Source organism: Penicillium oxalicum, chromosome V, assembly GCF_001723175.1.
Source record: "Penicillium oxalicum strain HP7-1 chromosome V, whole genome shotgun sequence".
In the NCBI taxonomy this organism is placed as follows: domain Eukaryota; kingdom Fungi; phylum Ascomycota; class Eurotiomycetes; order Eurotiales; family Aspergillaceae; genus Penicillium; species Penicillium oxalicum.
Genome location: NC_064654.1, coordinates 1,019,358 through 1,042,468, shown reverse-complemented (window position 1 = coordinate 1,042,468; position 23,111 = coordinate 1,019,358). Strand labels below are relative to the sequence as shown.

The following is a 23,111-nucleotide window of genomic DNA, read 5'->3' as shown; positions in this document are numbered from 1 at the left end:
GCTGGAGGAAATTGATGACAAGAAGGCAACAAAAGAATAAGACTTCCTACTCGGAATCGAACATGTCGTACCATGTTTTATGTGTGCAAGAAGGGGTGTGAGGGGTGGGAAAGGCCAAGCACGCTAATAGCTCAAAAGTTGTATCACATTATTCATTCCCTCGCGCTCCGTGCCAGACTCATCAAGTGGAAATAGTCGGCGTTAAATGTTCAATAGGTGCATCGCAGTCTTTGTACGCTCCTTCACATCCAGGTCCGAGTCACCCTCAAGACTGGCCAGAAGCTCTGCAACTCCCATGGCTTTCAGACGACTCGCCCGAGCACGACATCCGTCACGGTCACTCTGATCCTCCATGTAGATCAGATTGATGACAACCCACACGCAATTGAGTCGCACTTCACGGTTGGAGTGGTTAAAATAATTGATCAATGCGGGCAACAGATCAGGATGATTCATCACCATCTGCCGGTGGCGCGGAAGGCCAGCCCCGAGGTGGATAATCAAGGCGCTGACCGAGATGAGAATTTCTGACGGGACCAGGATAGGACGGATAGGCACGTCACGGCGATGGGGGAGTTGGATTGTGCGGGGACGGAGGTTGTTTGCAAGGGCCGAGAGAAACTCGTCCTGTCCAATTTCCCGCAGCAAGTAGTCAATCATCTCGATGGCTCCATCTCCACAAATGATGTTGCGCAGCAGATTAAACGTCTGTTCTTGGACGGCTATGTCATCCTGGCGAGACTGAGTGGACTGCTCAAGCGATCCGTGGAGCGCAAGCTTTCTCTGGCGTCTAGCATCCGGTAGAAATCGATCCAAACTCATTTTGGAAGACGGAATGCTATCGGACATGGTGGAATCCTCGCCTTGTTCTCCCGAGTCCTCCATGGGATTGAGTATATCGATCTGCTCACCAAAGGAATTCGCACGACCCATTGCGATGGCTGAGCTCTGATCGAGTTCATCCTCGATTCCGCGTCGCGCGAGGGCGGTGACCTGATCTGAACTAATGATATCTCGAATCCAACCGGGAGTGAGAGCTTCAATCACCTTCACGCGAATATCATTGGGTGAATTGTAGACCACGTGCTTCAAAGCCCAGAGCGATTCTATACGAAGCTTGATGTTGGTCGAGCGTGCATGATCGCAGAGAATTGGAATGATGTCCGCAGATATGATCGCCTATCATTCAGCGTATTAGCCTGGTGGTTGCACCGAAAACAACGGATGCGTCATCAGAGAAGACCAACTGACCTGTTTCATGGGGCTGAAATCAAGGGCCAAGTTACAGATCGCCGCCGTGGCGGCTATCTGGATTTCCAGATCCGGGTGCTTGATCAAGACGAACAAGGGCTCAGCCACCCCCGCGTCAATGAGACTAGTCCTCAGCACACTGACAGAGCGAGTCAACATCCGAGCAGCGCCACAGGCAGCCAGGATGGTGGGTGTGGGATTCCCATCAGCAGCTGAGTTTTTCGGCATAGAAGCGGCATCTGCAGGCGCGTCACTAGGTCGGGGCTTCAGGGAATCAATGATATAAGGTACAACACCGTTCTCGCAAACAGCCTTTCGGTATTCGTCCTTGAACGGCACGAGTGCTGCTAAAGCTTTCAGGATACTTTCACGATAACGCATGATGTGACATAGGGTGGGTGAGTATCCAGGGGGCCCCAGGCAGCAATCCGCCGATACGGTCTCAGGATCTCGCGCTGGGGTATCGCCGTCGGCATACCACATTGGCTGTGACTTCTCAGAAACCGGATTGTACGTCTCCTTGAGCAGCTGCGACAATCTATTGAGCGCATTGCCGTCGACAGCGTGTTTCTGGAGGTCTTGATCATCCATGACTAGATTTGCCAGCACTGTGGGCGCTTCCTCCTTAACGCGTTGTGTTGGCGTAATGAGACCATCGTCACACAGGTCGTCGTCATTGGAGATTTCGTAGTCTTTTTCCAACATGCGAAGTAGAATGGGAACGAGCAGACAGCTGAATTGCGGCACTCGGTGTTTCTTCGCGAAACCCAGGCGAAAAAGGACTGTTACCAGCCGGGCAGCCATCAATCGTGTCATGTCTCTCTCGGAACGGAGAAGACACAGTAGCCACGGTACGATCGAGTTCTCTTGCTCATCTGGGGTAGAGGATTCACCGATTGCATACGGCCGTGGGAATGACTGGCTGTGCCGATGACGAGTCTCACTATTCCCCAAGGGAGGGAAATTGGCTGATCCTGGAGATGATCGTCCATGCACAAGCGGTACCGACGGCAACAAACTGTCAACAGGATTATGACCCGGGTTGCGCGGAACGGCGGACCCGGAGAGGTACGTGGAACCCCAAGGACCCTTTCTGATGTCGTTGGAGGTAAACTCGAGCATCTGCTTTGGGAAGACAGTCACAATCCCCGGTGATGACAAGAAATGTTCTGCTCGCCACTTGGAATGCTCGATAATAACGGTCACGGCACGGAGAAAAGGCGCCAGGCGTGCAGAGGACGGCGCTGGTTCAGGAAAGGCCCCCAGCGAGCCGGGGTCTTTCAGATACTGCTCTGCTCCGGGAGGAACATAGCCCTGTGCCACGACGAACGAAGCGATCTTCACCGCAAGCGCATCCAAAACCCCAGAAACCGCCAATGCTCTCTTATGTGTCTCCTGGGTGCACAGCTTTCCGACCAACGCAGCAGCTTGCTCGCTGCTGGCCCGATTGCGTGCCGACCCCAGATCCTGGGCGATGATTCGTCTGATTGCGCCTAGATGCTCTCCCGAGAAGACCAGGTCGGCCAGTCGCGTATCTCGCGGCCATTGGTCCTGACTTTGGAGTGGCAATCGGTCTGCAATCGTGTTCAGAAAGCGTAGAATCGATAGGGTGAAGGAGGGAGGAGAGTCGGGAGACGAAAGAATCGATAGAAGGGTTGGAACAATGTCACTGGCAAATATCGGGGCAAGAAAGGTAGGGCCGCCTGTCAGACCGGGTCAGCTGCGTCGCCACACCGAAGATCGTGCTGCTTCAAAGTGCCTCGGATGGCCTTCCTACCTTGAGCCAGACTGCCGACAATCAAAATCGCCTGTAGGCAAACTTCTGCGTCCTCTGTATCGCGGTATGCCAGTCCTGGATCAACAGGTACCCCATTGAATTCTCCCCCAGGACGTCGCCTGCTCAGCACTTGACTCAGAGTCGGGATGATGCCGGCGATAATGGACGCTTCCTTGCGCTCGTCATGACCGATCAATTCATTCTTCAAGGTTCGCAGCAGAGCTATCTGCGAGGAGGCCGACTCGGAGCTCTGTAACTGTGATAAGATCGGCCCAACGGTGGTTCGCGTCATCATTCCCGAATCACCGTTCTCGTGAGCGGGGAGACGCCCGAAAGACGAGAGACTCGTATGATTCAACAAAGCTAACGCCGCCGTTCCCTCACTGATCAGCTCAGTTTTCCTCTGTACAGTGGTCGGTTGACGCCTTGGTGTTGAACTGGAAGCGTTGGTCGCGTGGGGTTCTGGTCGCCAGCCGTCGGAGTGCCAGTGCCGGATAGATCGCAGTGGTCAAGTCCCGTCCGGATTCGGCCAGTCGGGGAAGGGTGGTAATTGTTTCCACAGTGGGGGAGAGCGTTGGAGAACCAGGAGGCAAGTTGAGAGAAGAAAGGAAAAGAAAATCGATGGGGTCTCTAGATTGACTGTAATTTCTGCATGTAGCAACTGGAATTATTCGCGGAGAACCCAAAATGCCTAGAGTCAAGTCCCTGTCTTGTAGCTCTCCAGTATTCTTCTGGACGGGCTCCGACTCCGCAACGGCTGAGGAGAATGACGGGAACGGGTGGAATGGATTGGTGGAGGCGGATGACTGTAGAATTATGTAATACACGCAGGATGAAGTTCCAGGCTTCTCTGACACCTGAGGCCGCTCATCGTCAATCGTATACCTCGCGGTACGGCAAGTATGCCATGTGGTACTTGCAAAGGGTGCCGTGCTGACCCTTGATCGTGTGACCTCAGTGGCAGTGTCGAAGGCTGTCGAGACTGCGACGCTGTGGGAAAGATGACGATCTTACTCTACATGGGATAGATCCAATCATGCACAATGACCTCCCAGTTATCGACCGTACATTACTACTAAGGACCTGGCTAGTCGGGGACATCCACTGCTTATGTACTCCAGTTCTAGGCGGACTGAGGGCTTCTCACTATCCAACAGCCTGGCACATCTCCCGACCATCGAGAACTTTGTTCAGGATCGGAGAAACGATGACAGTCTTATTCACCAGATGTAAGACTGTACACGTCATGCCGAACCATGTCCTGTCTGTCATGCATCTGTGGCTTCACTGTGAAGGGTGGACCAAACAGGATAATAAGACATCTTTAGGGAGACGGTGATCTCCCGAGATTGACGAGGATAGGGCCTAGAATTCATACTGCAGGTACTCCTGTGGGCACAAGTCTGCCAGGTAGGGAAGGGACTATACTAGAAAGCTCATCACGACGGACAAGGCTAGACTGTTCAGGACACCGAGTGGGAAAGCCAGCTGACGCAAAATGCTGGTGGCCAAGACCACGGCCAAGCCCGCCCTGGTGGCGGAGAGACCCTATGTACCATGAAGACGACAGCATCCATTAGCGCTTCTGTGTACAATAGACGGGGGTAGACTTGGCCCCTCTTGTCAAAGCCATGATAGTTCAAGGTCATGCATTATGTATGTGATATTCTAATGAATAGTCTCTCCCCCCCTGTTTCTGCTTCTCGTTTCTTGTGCTCGGATCTCCTCTCTTCTCCAATTACCAAGTCTCCTCTGCCGCTGACCACCGGTACGGAAAGTCTTGAAAATGTATGTAATTTGACCTCACGTATGTGTACCACTGTGAAGATAGTCATGATGATACTGTACCTGATTAAAGACATTACAGTACTGTATTCAGCAGATTGAGGCCATCCCATTCTCGGATGAAACCCCGCCCTACATGCACTCGTGACTCTGAATGGGCCCCTGGAAAAATCGGCACATGCCCTTGATAATTTACGTTGATACTTCACATTTCCCCAGGCCCACTGCGAGCTACCTGATGTATCTGAATTACAGCACTGTCTGTAAAGCATCTCAATCTCCCGTGTCGTATTGTATGTTCATTTCATTCGGGTTCCGCCCCAATTTGCAGCTGAGAGAGCAACCAAAACCTTCCAAGGTCCTCGACCTCCCACGGTCGGTCAATGAGTAGCGTACAGATTCGAGACGGAGGTCCCCACTACATTTTACACAGCCCTACACATTTCGACGTATTCATTCGAGGTAATAAATTACCTCATTGAAAGCAGGGTTTTCAGGGCGCGCCTAAGCTGGTCCTGGTATTATATTATGCTCATCTTCTCCCCGTCCCCCCGCGATGTCCTTCTTCCTCTCTAACCCTTTTGTCCTTGGAGTAGCGAGTTCAATGTGATTTCCTGATTCCATACCAAGCGTGTGAGACCCTCGGATGCCCCCCAAATTCCCCACGACTGGTCTCGCCGTCACTCCACCGCCCTTAATTCCTTTCTGGTGAGAATGCGGCCGTGCGCCAGTGCCAATCCAGGTCCGCAGCGTCAGCGCCCCGTTGACTTGTGCGCCCACGTGGTGCCGTCGTGCACTTTGAGCGGTCGATCTTCGGGTCTTTCAGTGGCCTTTTGATCTTCTTTGCCTTCTTGCAGCATTCCAAAGTCCAACCCTGTCCGCTGGGTCTGTGAAGTGCGCACTTGCAAGCATCCTAAAGCGATCCAAGGCCATTCTAGTTGGCCCTAGTGCCTATCTTCCAAAGACCACAGAGGATCCACCAGCAAAACTATCAATCTGATCGTCGGGAACCCGCTTTGAGAGCGTTGGCTCCCTCGCTTTCTTTCCCCAGTCATGTTAGCCTCTTCACCTTCACCTTCTTCCGCCGCCTTGCGTTCTCCTCTCCCCAATCCGCGCCCGCATCAACTCCCTCATCCAACCGGCGCGGCGGCACACTATGAGCCTTCTTCCGCGCCGCAATTCAACAGCCCTCGTTCATCACGCCTGGCCATTGAGGAGCTTCGCTCGGCGTTGAATCGTCATTCCGTCGACTCGGCCTCTCCTGAATCACCTGCATCGTTGAAACGGCGCGCATTGGCCGTGTCCACGGCTTCCCCGTCCTCCGCCGCTGAGAATCTCGCCCCTAATCCCGCCTTGGCTCTCGACTCCGATTGCACACCCGCCCCTTCTGCGAGCCTCCCCTCCGATACTCCAGCCGCCGTTGCCTCTGGCAATCAATCGACGCCGCCCGACACCGCTCAACCGACGACTGCGGACGCCGTTCACAGTCACACATCCTCCATGCCCGCCCCAGAGAACTCGGGGTCCAATAAGCGCAATAGCCAATGTGACCATCATTCTCCCAATGTGGCGGCACCCACCGATTCATCACAAGATGCAGAGGTTTCACAACCCAAGCGGCGGCGGTCCTCCCGGACCGACGTCAAAATTCTGCCGGCGCGATACGAGGAAGTCGAGCCCCGTGACCTGGTCGTGCTGATCTCCAGCATGCTGATGGAATTGATCCGATTCAACGACAAGATCCCTCTGCACCAAGGCCGCTTGACTCGATTTCACTCCCGGTCACCGCCCCGGATCTCCGTGCAGGATTACTTGCAGCGTTTGACGACCCACGCGACACTCTCGCCACCTATCCTGCTGAGCATGGTGTATTATATCGATCGTCTCTGCGCCCTGTACCCCGCCTTCACCGTGTCGAGTCTGACCATCCATCGGTTCCTGATCGTCAGTGCCACGGTGGCTAGCAAGGGTCTCAGTGATAGTTTCTGGACAAACAAGACGTATGCGCGCGTCGGGGGAATTACCATGAATGAGTTGGCCATGCTCGAGCTGGAATTCCTCTTCAAAGTTCAATGGCGGATTGTCCCGCAGCCTGAGATCCTGGAAGACTACTATCAGAGCTTGATCGAACGCTGTGATGGGTTTGAAATTGAGCGCGCCAGTGCGAATCATAGCACCCCACCCACAGCCCCTTCGACGGCTGCAGATACTCCATCAGCGTGAATGGAGCTCGACTGTTGCCCCCCTGTCTCCCTTCAGAGACATCAACCTACACATCCTTTGCTCTCCTCCCGACAATCTCATCCTGGGTCATCGGGGCTGATCTCGACACTGCAACCTTGACCTGAACGGCTTATTGAAGACCCAGGCTCCGCTCATCCGAACTTCCCTCTCCCCTTCCCACCTCTCCACATTGACGTGATAGCGTCTGTTTTTCCACCCGCCCAAATTCCTCCATCGCAATCCACTTATCAAAGATCCCACGGCTTTCAATCTCCACCTCCATTCCCTCCCATCTCCTTTTCGTTTTCCGATTCGAATCTATCAACGACCATTTTTATGTCCAGTTGCTTGTGCACCTGATCTTAATGAACCCATTCTCTTGCATTTCAGGACCGGTGTTTTCCTCGAACAGCCATTGCCCGCCATGCTTGTGATCTGTCCACCTAGTCAGGCGACACACATATTTTTTCTTTTTAGGGGGCGCGCGGTCTCCACACATAGAAAGGGTCTTCTTCCAGCATACCCAGGGCGATTGGTGAATCTTTTTTCATGTTTTATTCACAGCGGTCCACCCCTCAGAGGACAATGATACTGGCGTTTACCACCTTGGAAGTTTGCTATCCTCTTTTTCCTCTTTTTCCTCTCCTTCCTTGTACTATCAGGAGATTTTAACTGGCGACATATCCACCGACGAATGTTTTTTGCCGTTGATTGTCGTCGAGATTTCTATCCACGAGTTACAGTAATGCTCGGTAGAACCCCCGCCCTTCTCGCGGGGTCTGATCATCTGTAGGAAGGCTCTGCCCACGCTCAGCACTGAGCGCGCTGGTCCGCGCTCCTGTTACCATACATACCTGTTGGTCTTGAAATACACTTTCGATTCTCCTTATTACATAACAGTATTGAATACAGCCTTTTGTAATATATGTACCGTACGTATTTCTCGCCAAGGCGGCAAGACCCGTCAACTGCTGATGCACAGAGTGCGTCTACATACAGGACATATCCATCTCTAACATGTACAATAGACACACCGGTGCCATGCCACGTATTCGACTTCTCCGACTGCAACGTGTGGAGTGCGAATCCATGATTTCAAATCGACGCAATGTAAAGTTCTACAATACACCCATGCAAAATGAATATGTACATTAGGTCCTGCCCAGGGGAAAGTGAAAACTAAAAAGAAAGAGGAAAAAAAAGTGGGAAGGTTACGGCCTAAATTAAAGTTTTTCATGGCGGGGAATAGAGCCGGAGAATCGGCATCTTTTGACTGACATGGATGCTGTCTATCCCGACAAGGCTACATGTACTGTAGGTCTGGTATGGGAGTGGCAGGTTTCCAATGAACTTTAGAGTCTGAAGGTATTGCCTGTGGATTGTTGTATGAGCTACTCTCTTTGAAAAGCATGCGCTTATATAGATATTGCAGCTGCAAACATCCTTACTGAGCTTAAATACCTGAGGTTGATACCTACCTAATAATGGCGAGATTGTTTGGGTTGTGCTCACCTGCAGTAGTCGTTCTTTGTGGGGACAGGATAGGGGGATTCAATTTTTTGAACCTTATGTGTGTGGATGTAGCAGGCCCCTATCTCAAACCTGGTATATAGAGTGGTTCTCAAATGCACTCTGGTGGACATTTCCCCATGTCTCCCAGCGAATCGAGCCAGAACAAAATTCAATGGTCCTGTCGATTCTGGGATTCGATACAAGAACTCGGGGAAAAAAAACATAGGGTTTTGAAGCGGATAATGTATCCAGGCATAGACCAGCACGGGTGATCGTGATGTCCTCTGGAGATGTCAACCGTTTCAAGCCATGACGGCTCATCATGTAAGCATCTATTGGATATACCCGCCACTACTCTCTTAGCCCGGACCTCGACTGGCGATATCAGGATTGGCTGATGAGACTGCTACGGCAGATGGAGGGAGCTCGCTGGCTCCCAAAAAAAAGCCCCATGGCTGGGAAGACTGGCAGACTGGGCAACTGGGCAACTGGTGAATGTAAGGCCTCTTTGTGTGCTGATAGGAAGCTGACTGCGTGTCTCCCTGGTCTCGCGTTTGAAGGGCGGAAGGGAGTGCCCTGAGACACGCACTCTTTTTCGCGCGGATGGTACTGTAATTATTGTGTGGCGTAGTGTGACAGGTAGAGCGAACAGACTGGACCCCTAGTAGGCGCTGCTTGGAGGGTCCAATGGATTGATGCAGTGTGAATGTGGATTGGGTACATAGAACGTGCAAAAGATCAAAAAAAGGTCGTGCCCGGGATCGAACCGGGATTGCCAGAATCAGAATCTGGAGTGATGACCATTACACTACACAACCTTGGATACAAGTTCGCCACATGCTTGGTTATATAAAGGAACAGAGTCTGATGGATGATCACCGTGAAACCCTGATGGCGTTTCACAATACAGATCTCGCATAGTCTCTGTTTGACCAGATTGGACGCATTTACCTGACCTTCTAGTATTGAATCATAATGTCAATTTACTCAACTCCAAATAACTACAACGGTTGTATAGTGTAATGGTCATCACTCCAGATTCTGATTCTGGCAATCCCGGTTCGATCCCGGGTACGACCTCTTCTTTTTAATTTTCTTTCAAGTGTCTTCACTACCTGCCTATCCACAGGCTACATATATTCTTTTTGATGTTGCACTGAATACTCGGGCCTTCCAATTGATGTAGGTGTGTAGTTCAGAATGCTGGCCAACACGTACTTCATGTGTGTATTCGACCGAAAAGGCTTCTACCAAGTATACCTGCCATCGGCTCCTATCTGACCTAGCACGCAGCGGCGTTATGTATCTATTCTCCAGCCCGTGTGCCCCGTGGGTGGGTAGGGCGTAGATGGACATTGTTTCCAGTACAAACTCCTGACTATTGTACACCTGCCCGGTATTTTGCCGCCCCGGTTCAACGACGTCAATGATGGCTGTTGCTCACGACTAACCCACTCAAGATAACATTGATGTTATCCGGTCACCGTTCCCAGAACACCCATGGGGCGCAGCTGCAGGCGCCTCCGTGTCCGGGACCTCACTCGTGTAGGAATTAATATACATAGAGAGACATATGATGTTGCATCGTAAGCAAATATTTCTTGTGAGAGCGGGTGAGGTGCAGGGTAGGAAGAAATGGAAACCTTCCAGAGACGGGCGGGCCGATCCTTTGACGCCTCTGAGCTACTGCCGCGAATGTGTTAAAGGGCGGAGTTCCATCTACAGTCGGGAGCAGAACCTTACCGCGAATAGATGCTGACAGCATGGGCACATAGTACTAACACTGGTATCGGGGCGATGGACATTCTGGCAACCTAATCTCGATCATCGCCATACACAGGTACTAGGGCAGGTCAGGTAGGTAGTAAAGTGGTTGCAATCCCAACTTGCGGCCTGAATCCCCGTCGATCATATATTGTTTAACCGTTGTCTTGGTTTATTCTACGAGCAACCCTCGGTCAACAGACCAACTGGAACCACCTGTGCAGCGTTTCGCAGCCTCAAGGTAAGTTATATTACCATCTGGCCCCAAGGTGGAAAAACCATGAGGGTCCCGTTGCTCGTTTTGCTGAATCTAATTCATGGGACTATTAACGACACCGAGAAATCGACGGGAGGTGAAACATCTACTGTACAGGCCATCGGAACACAAACAAAACAGGAACCAATTCTCGGCACAGGCTTCCCTACCATGAAAATAAAAGATTTATAATGGGAAAATATCGGCGGTCGTTCAACCAATCAGGTTGTGTAGTGTAATGGTCATCACTCCAGATTCTGATTCTGGCAATCCCGGTTCGATCCCGGGCACGACCTTTTTGCTTCCAAGCTGCTGAACAGCAGGGCAGGCATGGAGGGTCACACGAGGGGATCAATATTTGGTTATCTTCTCAATTTTTGCAGCATGTCCAGGATTCGATTCCTTTAAAACCACAAGGTCAATGAATGGCGGACGGAGGAGTCATGACGGTAACCCAAATTCATGTTCGGGTTCTTCTTACCACCGTGAGCCAGTAGCGCGAGATACATAGATACATGTCCGCCCATCTGTGGGTTCATTTCTTCCGTTCATCTGCAAAAATTTCAACTCGCGGCCAGAGTCGCGTTATCCGGCAACATAGAAACTTCCATTGAGTATCTCACGTACTCAGCAGGGACCTATGAGACTGGTGCCGACAAAGACACCTCTCAAACACGACTACTAACTAGACTTCAAGGTCCTAGTGCCTTGTCACGGAGGTGACCAGTGAATCGACATCATGATCGATGGAAACACACCTCGTGCGAAATTTACCCCTGATATACGCCAGATGGCATTTATTGTTGGAACAACTCGCTGTCTATACGTATCCTACTTCCGAGAAAGACAACTCAACAATAGGAACATAGGCACATTTAGTTCCTCACCTCGTAGGTTTGTGGAGTCATATCTATTGAAGGTAAGATGTTTGGAACACACAATGGCACCTCGAAATAAGCGTGGCCGAATACCATGCAGGTGCTTAGCTGCATAGGTTCTATCATGTGCGTATGTTAAAACGTACGTAGTAATGTTGGAAGCTGCCAGTCGACCGGACCGGGAGTGTATAGTAATTTGGTTGGCTGTGCTGGAATCGGGTGTGTTGTATTGTTATGCTTAATTCTATCGCGGTACAATATATGATTATGGACCCATCATGAGCTCACATTTACCTAAATTCTGGTAGAGTGCCGTAGGGGAGGGTTCATGCGTTCTTGAGTTTGACTGGAGGCAACAGTAAAACGTGAAGCAAACAGAGAGCAAAAAGAGGTCGTGCCCGGGATCGAACCGGGATTGCCAGAATCAGAATCTGGAGTGATGACCATTACACTACACAACCTGCTGATATTTAATTTCCAAAATTCTAAATATATAACGACTTTTTACATTCATCCAGGCATTCCATTTCAGCGGCATGTCCCCTTCTCCATGTGTCTTTCGCAAATAATAAAGCAATATATTTTACCCCCTATCCGAGGTTCATTCACAACAAATGCACTCCATAGTGGTTTTTGTGGCTAATCGAAGCTCCCAGCACTTGAAATCCAAGGTTTGCGAGGAGACAACATATTTCGTAAACCACAGGTCGCTATAGCTCAATACAACCGACACGTATCTCCTCCGTCTGTCCCGACTCTCGTCTTCCCGGGCTCTCGAGGCACGGGTACGACCTAAGTTTACCTTCGAATAACTATAAATAATGCTCATCACTTTATCGAAGGCTATGAGTTAGCCGCGACTTAATTAATAGTTCAAGGAACGAGAATCACAACAAAGCTGAATCTGGCACGAGTATGTGCTCTAGGTTATACTGGAGTGAAGCCGAAAAAATATACACACAGACAAAAAGGTCGTACCCGGGATCGAACCGGGATTGCCAGAATCAGAATCTGGAGTGATGACCATTACACTATACAACCGTATCAGATGCAAGACAGTGCAAAATTTGACAACATGAAGCATTCATATAGATTGGCCCTTTCAAAGTGCGCTAAATCCACTCCTCAGTTCCAGAGAAAGTCGGCTGCGTGCTGTTAATAGTGGACGGTCGTCGCTTTCCCAGTGTGGAAGCGTCTTCATCTGCGACCCAGGCGCCCGAGTGATAGCACGAGCATAAACCACTTCAAATGACCTGGATTTGATGAAGGGTGGACGTTCTCTGCTCGCTACTCCAGAAAGATTTCATGAATAAGCTGGTCACTTGGGTACTTGAGGTATGTGCTTGTCATTGCCACCACACATCCCCTCAATGTCGAGTTGTACCACCAGTTCTGTAGCTGACAAATGTAAGGCGCCTTGAGCCTAGTATGAAGCTCACATGCCTGCCCGAACATGCCGGGGTGCTTTAGGTGATGAGTTGATTACATGATCAATTGATGTATTCACAATACTCTTATTGCTCTCTGCTTCGCAATATAAAGTACACCTTTGACTGCACCTGGGTGTAGTTCAGAGCTACATACTATACTACTGTCCGTAGCAATGTAGCATTTTAGTGTATAAAACCACCCACTCATACATACTTAAGATGGACCTCTTTGGGAAGGAGGGGTCAAGTCAAGATGTACTGAAAAAGGAAGGTAGGGCTTAGGGTGCGGGGTCTAGGGCAACCGTCGATGTTTGGGACCGCAATCTCCAACTTCCTTTGCGTCACCGTACGAGACGCGTGACATGCAAAAGATACCAGTTTGACGCCTCAATCAGAAAGTTCCTTCCACGGCCACGTAATGCGCTAGAGAGGGAGCCTCTTTTTCACTCTCTTGTGTGGCTTTCCCAGCCGCATTGCGTATCTTGAGCCCGCTGGGAGCAATCGAAACCGTGCCATTCACGATGGACGCAGCTGAGATCGTCAGGGCCATCAAACCTCTCAAGGGCAATGTGATCCCCATCAAGACCATACAAGAGACGCAGCCCCCGGAAGACTTTGGTATGATATTCAGGCTTCCATTTCCCTCGTTGTTCTGCCGCCCGTAAGAATGCTAAAAGACGTCTACAGCCGATGCATTTGTTGCAGAGATCAACGTGAAGTCCGCTTCGAGCGTCATCAAGTCAGTCAACAATCTCGAATCCACAAAATACTCAAATTCAAAAGTATGAGACTGTCTAACGCGAATACAGAGTCCTCGATTCCAATTTCCCCCGTGACGAAGGCCTTCCCATGGGTCACCTACGCCGCTTTGCTAAACGTAACATGATCCCAGAGAAACTGCTCGCCGCTATTGAGGCCGAGAGTTCCCCGGAATGGCATGACGGGCAGACCTTGTTTGTGATGATACCACCTCCTGTCCCTGATGCAGATACTTTGCTGGAGCTTCTCGCCCCCTTTGCGCCGCGGCCTCGCCGTCGCAGCTCCACAACCCCCCCGCGTCGTGACTCTGCGACTCCATCTACTGGACCTTCTTCACCCACTTCGCAACCGGCAGCTCTACCTTCGACAAATTCTAATCCTTCTGAACCTCAAGTCCCTCAAATTCGCCTCTTTACGACCCGAGTCCCTATCTACCCTCCCTTGAACATCAAACAGGCCGATCAATGGACAAAGATGATGTGGCCTGTGGTGTACAACCCTGCTGCACCTCGCGCAAGCATCGCACCTCCTCCACAAATTCTGAAAGGCACTCTTCACTCTATTCAGCCGAGAGCTGGTCATTATTTGGCACTTGCGCACAAAGTCGCTGAAGAGGCTCAAGCATCTGGCCGCGGGCGCGCCGTAGGCGCCGTCATCGTGGATCCCACCGTCGAGCAGGAGCTGGAAAGCAGAGCGTGGGTTGAAGGAAGTGACTCAACCGAGAATTGGATGGAAGCCGTGCTCGCTGTTGCTGGTGACGTCCGCTTCGCTCGCGCAGAGGGCGTTCTGTCTCCCGAAGAGAATCGAACTCTAGGCCACGGTCTCACCCAGGCAACATCCCATTATGAAGCGGATATAGAAGGGGGCCCAGACTTGCATGCCTTGATGCGTGCGGCGGAGCTGATTGCTCGCCGACGCCGTGAAGAAGACGATGATCTGGCTGAAGTATCGGAACCAGCACTTCCTGTTGTATTGACTGACCCACAGCTGTCCAACCAGCTTAGCCCGCTCGAGTCATATTTCCTTTACGAAAACAGCAAGACCACCAACGTTTCTGAGCCAGAGCAATCGATGGCCTCAACCGTCTCACCTAAGAAACGCAAGCATGAAGAGTCGGTAACAACATGGTCGCATGAGCCAAAGGATCTGTCTTTACCGGCTGCGTCTTCTGCCGTCGCCTGGGACGAGAATCCGTTTCCCATTAGTGCCGTCGATGGCCAAGCATCGCCGTCTGGCTCTCATGACAATCGGTCTGCATCTCCCGACTCACGTATCCGCACCCGCTCTCAGGGCGGATATCTCTGTACAGGCTTGGACATTTACCTTACCCACGAGCCGTGTGTATGCTGCTCAATGGGCATGCTTCTCTCTCGCTTCCGTGCTGTGATTTTCCTCCGTAAAGGCCGTCTTCCTACTGGGGGAATCGCTTCGGAGCCCGTCGTCAAGCCCACCCCTGACGACGATGCCTTCAAGGAGCAAGAGCTTAACTCTGAGGGTCGTGAGTACTATGGCCTCCATTGGCGCAAAGAGCTCAACTGGCGCGCCTTGGGATTCGAATTCGTCGAGACTGAGCTAAACGAGGCGGGTGAAGCGGTCATGCTTTCAACGAAAGACGACGGTAGCAACGAGGTTGTTTTCCATGCTTGACCGCCCTTGGCCCCTCTTTGATTGTTTTAAATGACTGCAGCATCATGCGAATCACAATTACCCCTGTATTATTACACATGTTTTATTCTGCTTTACAAAGATATTCACTTGGGCAAAGACCGTCTGTACGAACCTATTCGGTCATGTCAATTGAGAAACAACCGCATTTTATTTTCTTCAAAGAAAGTGAGACCTCCTTTTCACCTTTCTTGCCATTGCAGTGTAGAAACATGCTTTTCCTAGAACGTCCAGCTTTCCATCATCGTTGCCAACAGCCCTAAATCAGCCAGAACACCAGGTCTCATTTTCATCATCCTCACCAATCCGCCACCTACAAACTTATCAAAGCACCACTGAGGCCACAACCGCCAGAGATGATACCAGACCCCTCCCCATCCTCGTTAACTGGTCACCTTTGGAAGAACACGCTCGCAAAAAGTCATTATTGTAGTTTCAAAGAACCGCTTCACAATTGGAATCGATGAAGATCATCAAGATAAACGGGTCATTCCGCGCCTTGCAGCCAAAGGTCTTATCACTATGCTCCTTCGGCCGGCGTCTCTCAAAGATAGAACTGCATATTCAAGCTCTGTTGAACGTGAAAGGCAGAAGAGAGAACAAAGCAGGGGAATCTGTGCCATCGATGCAGGTTTCGTACGCAAACAGGGCCTCAGAAAGAATTGCAATAGCGCACGAGGAGGCAAAAGTCACGAGATACCGGAGGGATGAGAGTCTTCTTCAAGAAGGCAAGACTTTTGACACACATAAATAAATCCCTCCTTGAACAACGCTTAAACGGATGCAATCGCCAACCCAGGTCGGCGAATAAGGGAGGAAGGCTACTCGCCCAGGTTGACGTATCGCAAGGGGTGACCTAGCAACAAGTGCCCTAGGCTCATCATAGGCTGATGTCAAGAGAATTGGGCTTGGAAAAAGAATATCCTACACTGTGGATTCGAATGCAAAAATTGACATGGCAAGTGTATGGTGGATTGCAGTAGTCGTAAATGAGAGCCCCTTCATTCGGGAGCATTTTGTAAGATAATTTCATAGACTCAATTCGCACCAAAGGTGCCTCCGATAATAAATCACACGGCTCAAGCTCAATCGAGGTGCGTCTCGTCCGCGCCGTGCGCGTAATTGTGGCGTTTGAACGCCGATGGGATGAATAGTGCCCACGTATACATGTGGGCCACGCATTCAGAGTGAGAATGTCGCACGAGGCGACAAAACTCTGCACTCAGCTGCATGTGGTGGGGTTCGAGAGATACCCCGTGATTGTGAGCAGCGATTTAACGCGCTGCGTGGTGGTTTCATGATTTCAAGGCATAGTGCCGTCGCAAAGGGTACTATGGGAAGTGGACGAGCAGGTACTTCCAAGACGAACATGAGAACAGCGCATTTCACGAGCACTGTCCTTGCCTCCAAGAAGTACCAGTTGGTTGAGATGTCGAGATGTCGTCGCGAGGCCCACAGATGATCTCACCGTCGCCATTTCGAATGACCTAGGCGACACGCTGGTAGAACAGCAGGTAGGCAACGCGATTATCCCGATATCCATATCGGCCGAGTGGGGTCCGCACGCCAGAGGAAGGGTTGGATGCTGGGGCAATGCTGTTGATGGATTTCTTGCTCGAATGCCCCAATGAGCCAGAGCCGTTAACTTGGCTCCAGCCTTTATCATTTTCAGAAGCATCCAGCTCATCTTGATCAATGTTCTCAAAGATGTTGGATCGAGGGACCTTGTCGTTGCGGTGTTGTTCAAGGGCAGCTGCAAGTACCTTTGGATCTTCCTCGCCACCAGCCTCTGCGACATCCTCACTACGAACACGGCGAATTACAGTGTCATCCATGCGGATCCATTCACGGCCATCTTGACGTCGCACATCGACCGTGTAGTGACCACCGCTGGCATTCTTTCCGTGATGGTAAATGACTCCCATGAGGCGATACTTGGGCAAGCCACCTTGAGCGGCAAGGGCGTTGCGCCGATGGGCAGGGAAGACTTCACGTGGAATCTCCAAATCGAGAGGATAGCCGACCTTCTTCCAGATTTTCTGAGTGGCACCGGTGATGCTATCATACTGGAATCGTTTGAGATGGAGAATTAGGACAGGAGGCAGAGTCTCGATGAACATTTGCTTGGTGGCAGTGACGTTGGGCCCCCGAGATGAATTAAAATCGCCCTGAATGCTCTCGGGCTTGGTAAGACCCTTCAACGCATCCAAGATATTGTGGACATCAGGTGCTCCAATATCAAGCTGCAAGGGCTGGTACGGCTCCATGGTGACCGAGGTTTTGTTTCCAGGTACCTTGAATTCTGATCGCAGCTTGCCACCGAAGATACGGGTGATTGGAGTCTCCGCAGTGATAGCGCCTGACAATTGAGTCACAGCTGCTTTCTGTTTATGGCCAACTTCCAACCACTCACCATCGCCGCCCGCCTCGTGAACAGATGCGGAACCATCGGTCTCCTTGGCATTTTGCGCCTTCGAAACGTGCTTCGCCGCGCGATCACATTCCTCATGCAACTCTTCAAGAAGGAACCCTAGAAACTCCTGAGCATCTTGTTGGTGGCCGCGTCGCATATCGCGGAAACGGGGAAGCTGTCGGATCATCTCATAGACAAACTCGGGAACAAAGGCTTCACCATACTGTTCAAGCTCATTCGGCTTTAGCCGCAGCCTGAGCTGCTCCTCGGACGACGCGGCATCGATGACGTTGAACTCGCGCATGAACATAATCATCGCGTCAATCAACGGCATATCACTATGAAAGCTGTGAGCTGCACGTCGACCAACAAGGTCGAGGAACTGGTGGAAAGGGACACATGAAACTAGAATTTGAAGAACGGAATTCATATAGCACATGTTGCCAGTGTTCACCAATCCCCGGGGTTCCAAGAAGGCAATTCTATCACTGTACTGGGAGACATCTTCGCCCAGACTGCTCAGGACATTGGCAAGAGACTCATTCTTCTGCACACCCAAGGGACTGAATTCTGGCGAAGCAGGACTCGCTGTACGTGCAGCATTCTTATTACGAACAAGATCGGCCCACGACTTAGGTGCAGAGCGAGCAGGCGAAGCAGAAACAGTCGTGTGATCGCTAGTAGATGTCGAGACGGCCGACTCCGCAGGAATTTCCGTGGAACCTGATGCATCGGAACTGGCTTTGGAGCCATCTTTAGTTTCACGGCGCGGCGCACTTGGGAGATTTGGAATGACTGGGACAATCGGAACTGCAGGCTTGGCATCCTTCCTCTGAGCCTGTTGATTGGGAGTGGAAGAAGGGGTAGCGGAAGTGGGCGTAGTCGCTTGAGTGGATGGGCCATCTGAGAAAGGTACGGAAGTGGTGGGTGTCTGAGGCTCTGATACGACAGGTACAGTCGGTTGGGCATTCTTGGGCTTCACATATTTGCCCTTGAGAGGACCAACGATCCAACGTCCATCCTTGGGTGGAAACTGAACTCCCTCAGACATTGGGCGGATGTGTTTCCGGCGAAATGACGCCGGAGGGAAATTGAAGTCCGGGGTGGAAACCCATGGTACCTGATTCAAGATCAGCCAAAATTCTAGAGACAGAGATCGTTGTCTGTATCGACTTACCGGCGGAGTGAAGACAGGCTCGAGCTCCGGTACGACTGGCTTCGGTTCCCAGCGCGGTGGAGAGGAGATGGACGAGTAGACTTGCTGTGGCTGGACGGGCATAATGACATGAGGATCATGCATTTCAGCTTGGAGAGGAGGTGGCGCGGAGAGCGAGGGAGACATTGCGGGCTGCATAGGAGTCGACGCCCGTGGTTGCATAGGAAGTGAGTGATGGGGCATGTGAGTAGGAGCCATGATGGGCTGTGCTTGTGGGTATGAGGACACGATCATTGGCCCATATGGGTTTTGATACGGACGAGGAGGCATTTGCTGCATGTGGCCGTAAGGAGGATACCACGGAGGGAATTGTTGCGGCGAGTAGGCAGGAGGTAAATGTCCGTTCATGTGCGGCGGGTAGCCCATGTATGCTGGAGCGCGCATGTTGGGAGGAGCTGCGTTGTAATAGTCTTGCTGTCTCCGCGGTGGCCCCATGGGTGGCTGCCCATGGGGCATTGCTGGCAAATGGTGGTTCATCTCGACAAGGCGCTCAGGGACGTGTTGCCTCTGCGGTATATCCACACGCGCTGCCTTAAAGGGAGCCACCCGGTGGATCACGGGTTGAGGATCGTCAAGGCGCTGAGAGGGAAGCTCGAAGCATCAAACTCCATTTACACAGCCATGATGGCCGAGTGGGAAAGTTGAAACGTGGGTTGGAATCAAAGAGAAGGCAGCAGAAATCAGTTGAGATTGATTGTACTGAAAGCAAGACAGATGATAAGTGATGTGAGCCCTTTTGAAAATCAGACAAATTTAAGGATAGGTTTTACCTGAGCAGCAGCACAAATGTGGATAAGAAAGAAATGTGGATGGCAGCTAACGTCGATGCGTAGCTGACTGTGAAGACGAGGGGGAAAATGAGGTAGTCTTTCACTAACTCTCGTCGAAGCGAAGCTGGATTGCCGCAAGGTGCTAAGTTCCAGTGGGCTGAGCCCGCCCGAGCCCCGGCGCTGATTCAGCATCGGCTGAGTCAGCGTGCACGTGTCAACGATGTCATGCCTGGCGCCCCTCCTCGACGACAGTGCGAGATATCTTATCGGCGTACGTCTCTGGACGCTTTGTCTATCTTTAGATGGCCTTCCGAGGCACTTTCTATTGCTACCCTCTCACGCAGTGGCCCTGAGTGCTTGATTAGTGGTGGTGTTGTCACGTCTAAGTTGGCGGGTCTGACGTCGATCGTTGTTCTATCGGATCAAGTCTGGTTCTAGCGACGTCGAACGGGCTTCTCATCCCTCCAAGTGCAGCTCAACGATTGCGTCTGAGAGTACTTCCAAGCTAGAGAAGTTATCCCATATTTTCAATCACACGAGGTTGGAGATGTCGGCTGCTGGACAAAACCAAGCTGCGTCCAAAGCAGTAAATACCTCCAACACGTCAACCCCATCCTCAAGCTTCCATTCACTCATCTCAGCCGAGCATAGCGCTCAACGCCGCTCAGGAGGGTCAGCTGCACTGGGAACCAATTCATCTTCGAAAGCTCTGGGCACTGCAAGAAATAACCAAGCCCGAAAGGGTCAGCACAAGCGGCAAAGAAAGCCCCGATTGCTGGATGATGACGAGTTCAGCGAAGCAGTAGGTGATCCCAGTTCTAGGAGAGAAAAATCTTCCGACCAGGAGATGTACCTAATAATGTGCTCTCTCCCATCTAGGCCGTCATGAGATCAGCAAATAGCCGCAAGGGACAGACGTCCATTACCCATTTGATGAACTTTTCATTGCCACCTCGTCCGCAATACCAGCCTCCGCCGCGTAATGCTCGACGCTATCAATCATGGGGGGCAGGATCAGGGTACCATGCGGTCGATAAAGCCCGCTATGTTCATGCAAACTATAGGTTTATTGTGTCACCAGAGCAGAATTATCATGCTCAAGCTGCCAACGCCGACGTTCACTTAGACTGGGCTTCCGTGCTCCAAGTCCTTGTTTCGGCTCAGACTCAGGCCGCTAGCTGCCCGATCTGCTTATCGACACCGGTTGCACCGCGAATGGCTCGTTGTGGTCATATATTCTGTCTGCCCTGTTTGATACGTTATATGCATGCATCCGACGACGAGAAGACCCACCATGTCCCCGAAAAGAAACCGCGGTGGAAGAAATGTCCCATATGCTGGGATTCGATTTATGCATCTGAGACTCGACCAGTCCGGTGGTTCCGTGGTCAAGAAGGAGACCTTCCTGTCGAGGGTGGCGATGTGGTTCTGCGACTAGTCAAGCGAGAGCCTGGTAGTACTCTTGCGCTTCCCCGCGATGGTGCCGAGACTCCGATTGCCGGGGATGATGTTCCGTGGTTCCACGTGGCAGAGGTTGCCGACTACTCTAGAATCATGAAAGGTGGACAGGATTATATGCTTTCTCAATATGACGCCGAGATTGAAGATCTTCGCCAACAGGAGATTGAAGATGAATTGATGTTCGGGGACGAGAACACGTGGACGCGCAAGGCCATCAGCGCCATCAACGAAGCAAAAGAAAAAGTCCGTGGGATCGGAAATCCTCCTGACATTTCCCGGCAACTTCCCGTAAGGAGTGAACGCGAGGCCCTTGAATCCGTGGCGTCCGAAAGTGTGGATGCTTCTGGCGACGCTCTCCAAGGGGAGAGCACTCATATTACCCAAACGACTGGTTCATTGGAAGTGCCGACAACGAGTGACGGAGTGACACCCGTCTCAGACGGTCCGACAGATTTGTCTGATGCATTGAGCAATGTCCACATCTCCAAGTTGCGCTCCAATTCACAATACAAAGCCAAGGGAAAGGACTCGCAGGGCTCACACCGATCTGACCAGCCATACTATTTCTACCAGGCTCTTCCCCAATTTTACCTCTCGCCCCTCGATATCCGCATCCTCAAGGCAGCTTTCGGCGACTACGCTTTATTTCCCGCGACCATTCTGCCTCGTGTCGAACACATTTCTACGGGACACATCGTTGATGATGAGCTCCGCAAGCGTGTGAAATACCTAGGCCATCTGCCTCAAGGATGTGAAGTTAACTTTTTGGAATGTGACTGGAGAGATGTGGTTGTGCCGGAAGTTTTGAGCCAATTTCGCACCGAGACTGAAAAGCGGCGCAAGCGGAATCGGGACAAAGAGGCCCGTGAAGAGAAAGATCGTATCCGCGCGGAAAAGAAGGAGGAGGAGGAAAGATGGGCTGCCGCGCGTCGGAAGCGTCCCAGCTTCGGTAGCGCCATTGAGGCTCCGTTTTCCACCCAGGACTTTCAGCCTCTCACGAACAACAGTGAAATCCCTCAATTCGACGTTGATTCATCATCGACCTCGCCTCCGCGCGGTGCAACCCAGTTTGGTGCACTTGCATCTCCCTCTTCTAGTCCCCCCGGGGTACGTACTGTCTGGGGCACCACAGCCGTTGCCCCGACATCGCCGCATGAGCAAATTCAGCGTGCAGTGCCTCATGATGGGTGGCTACAGGGCTGGGAAGACGAGCTCTTCGCTCGGCAGGAATCTGAGATCATGGCTCAAAGTGCTCAGGAGAGTCACTTGCCCGGACCTTCGGCTTCACAAAGCGGATCCGGGGGTGGTGCGGGCAGCAAGAAGAAAAAGAAGAACAAGATTACGTTGATGTCGACCAACAGTCATCGAGGAGCCTAAGCCTCTCTCGTCGCGCGGGCACTTTCCACACTTGTCGCGACGCAAACTGGCCATACATCTTGCCGAGGACTGACGCCCCGCTCTATACTATCTGTTCGTACTCGCGCGTTGCATTTCACTTGTCACAACTCACCGTTAAATAAATCCATCACCGAAGCTCTTTGGGATCCATTCTGCCGTCACTAATACGCCAGCTTGAGTCTGAGAGGGATCCGTTCGACTGGCTGTTACGTTGGGGCGTCTTCGGTCATTCGCACAGCATATTGGAAATATATAGCAAAATCAATGAAAACATTTATCAACCCGCTGTACCGCAATGAACACCGACCTCAGCGCTGTTGACCAAACTTTCATCGCTTTAGCCAAGTTGTAGGCCGTTGGGGGGCGGCAGTGGACCTCGCCGGATCCTCAGAGGCCTTCATCAACTCCGGTGTACAGCATTACTGATATTGGATTCATGGACCCGTAAATACATCGATACCGACGAGCCTCGCATGTACAAGGGCCCTATGTAGAGTAGTGGGAATCTTCACACAAGGCAGGGGACAGCGAGAGGATCCACTCAGTAGAGGAG

The 23,111-nt window shown here is 51.5% G+C and overlaps 6 protein-coding genes and 5 non-coding genes across 11 annotated transcripts; 5 read left to right on the top strand and 6 right to left on the bottom strand.

Annotated features, from left to right (window-relative positions):
- Positions 1 to 201: 201 nt before the first annotated feature.
- Positions 202 to 3,323, bottom strand: POX_e06454 (uncharacterized protein; the record flags this gene model as incomplete). Its single annotated transcript, XM_050115275.1, has 3 exons — positions 202 to 1,179; positions 1,252 to 2,954; positions 3,029 to 3,323. The coding sequence occupies 3 exons, from the start codon at positions 3,321 to 3,323 to the stop codon at positions 202 to 204; spliced, it is 2,976 nt and encodes a 991-aa protein (XP_049967735.1).
- A 2,543-nt stretch (positions 3,324 to 5,866) lies between these two features.
- Positions 5,867 to 7,036, top strand: POX_e06453 (Nuc-1 negative regulatory protein preg; the record flags this gene model as incomplete). Its single annotated transcript, XM_050115274.1, has 1 exon — positions 5,867 to 7,036. One exon carries the CDS (start codon positions 5,867 to 5,869, stop codon positions 7,034 to 7,036), a length of 1,170 nt encoding a protein of 389 aa, XP_049967734.1.
- Positions 7,037 to 7,509: 473 nt separating this feature from the next.
- Positions 7,510 to 8,127, bottom strand: POX_e06452 (uncharacterized protein; the record flags this gene model as incomplete). Its single annotated transcript, XM_050115273.1, has 5 exons — positions 7,510 to 7,577; positions 7,639 to 7,691; positions 7,891 to 7,909; positions 7,968 to 8,025; positions 8,071 to 8,127. 5 exons carry the CDS (start codon positions 8,125 to 8,127, stop codon positions 7,510 to 7,512), a joined length of 255 nt encoding a protein of 84 aa, XP_049967733.1.
- Positions 8,128 to 9,294: 1,167 nt separating this feature from the next.
- Positions 9,295 to 9,366, bottom strand: POX_tR119. The gene has a single exon. It is a non-coding gene; the product is annotated as a tRNA-Gln (tRNA).
- A 190-nt stretch (positions 9,367 to 9,556) lies between these two features.
- Positions 9,557 to 9,628, top strand: POX_tR137. The gene has a single exon. It is a non-coding gene; the product is annotated as a tRNA-Gln (tRNA).
- Positions 9,629 to 10,792: 1,164 nt separating this feature from the next.
- Positions 10,793 to 10,864, top strand: POX_tR138. Its single transcript has one exon. It is a non-coding gene; the product is annotated as a tRNA-Gln (tRNA).
- Positions 10,865 to 11,835: 971 nt separating this feature from the next.
- POX_tR118 lies at positions 11,836 to 11,907 on the bottom strand. Its single transcript has one exon. It is a non-coding gene; the product is annotated as a tRNA-Gln (tRNA).
- Positions 11,908 to 12,415: 508 nt separating this feature from the next.
- POX_tR117 lies at positions 12,416 to 12,487 on the bottom strand. Its single transcript has one exon. It is a non-coding gene; the product is annotated as a tRNA-Gln (tRNA).
- A 910-nt stretch (positions 12,488 to 13,397) lies between these two features.
- On the top strand, positions 13,398 to 15,282 carry POX_e06451 (uncharacterized protein; the record flags this gene model as incomplete). Its single annotated transcript, XM_050115272.1, has 3 exons — positions 13,398 to 13,494; positions 13,564 to 13,615; positions 13,686 to 15,282. The coding sequence occupies 3 exons, from the start codon at positions 13,398 to 13,400 to the stop codon at positions 15,280 to 15,282; spliced, it is 1,746 nt and encodes a 581-aa protein (XP_049967732.1).
- A 1,505-nt stretch (positions 15,283 to 16,787) lies between these two features.
- Positions 16,788 to 19,385, bottom strand: POX_e06450 (uncharacterized protein; the record flags this gene model as incomplete). Its single annotated transcript, XM_050115271.1, has 2 exons — positions 16,788 to 18,833; positions 18,891 to 19,385. 2 exons carry the CDS (start codon positions 19,383 to 19,385, stop codon positions 16,788 to 16,790), a joined length of 2,541 nt encoding a protein of 846 aa, XP_049967731.1.
- An 861-nt stretch (positions 19,386 to 20,246) lies between these two features.
- POX_e06449 (uncharacterized protein) lies at positions 20,247 to 22,537 on the top strand (the record flags this gene model as incomplete). Its single annotated transcript, XM_050115270.1, has 2 exons — positions 20,247 to 20,501; positions 20,579 to 22,537. The coding sequence occupies 2 exons, from the start codon at positions 20,247 to 20,249 to the stop codon at positions 22,535 to 22,537; spliced, it is 2,214 nt and encodes a 737-aa protein (XP_049967730.1).
- Between the last annotated feature and the right edge of the window lie 574 nt (positions 22,538 to 23,111).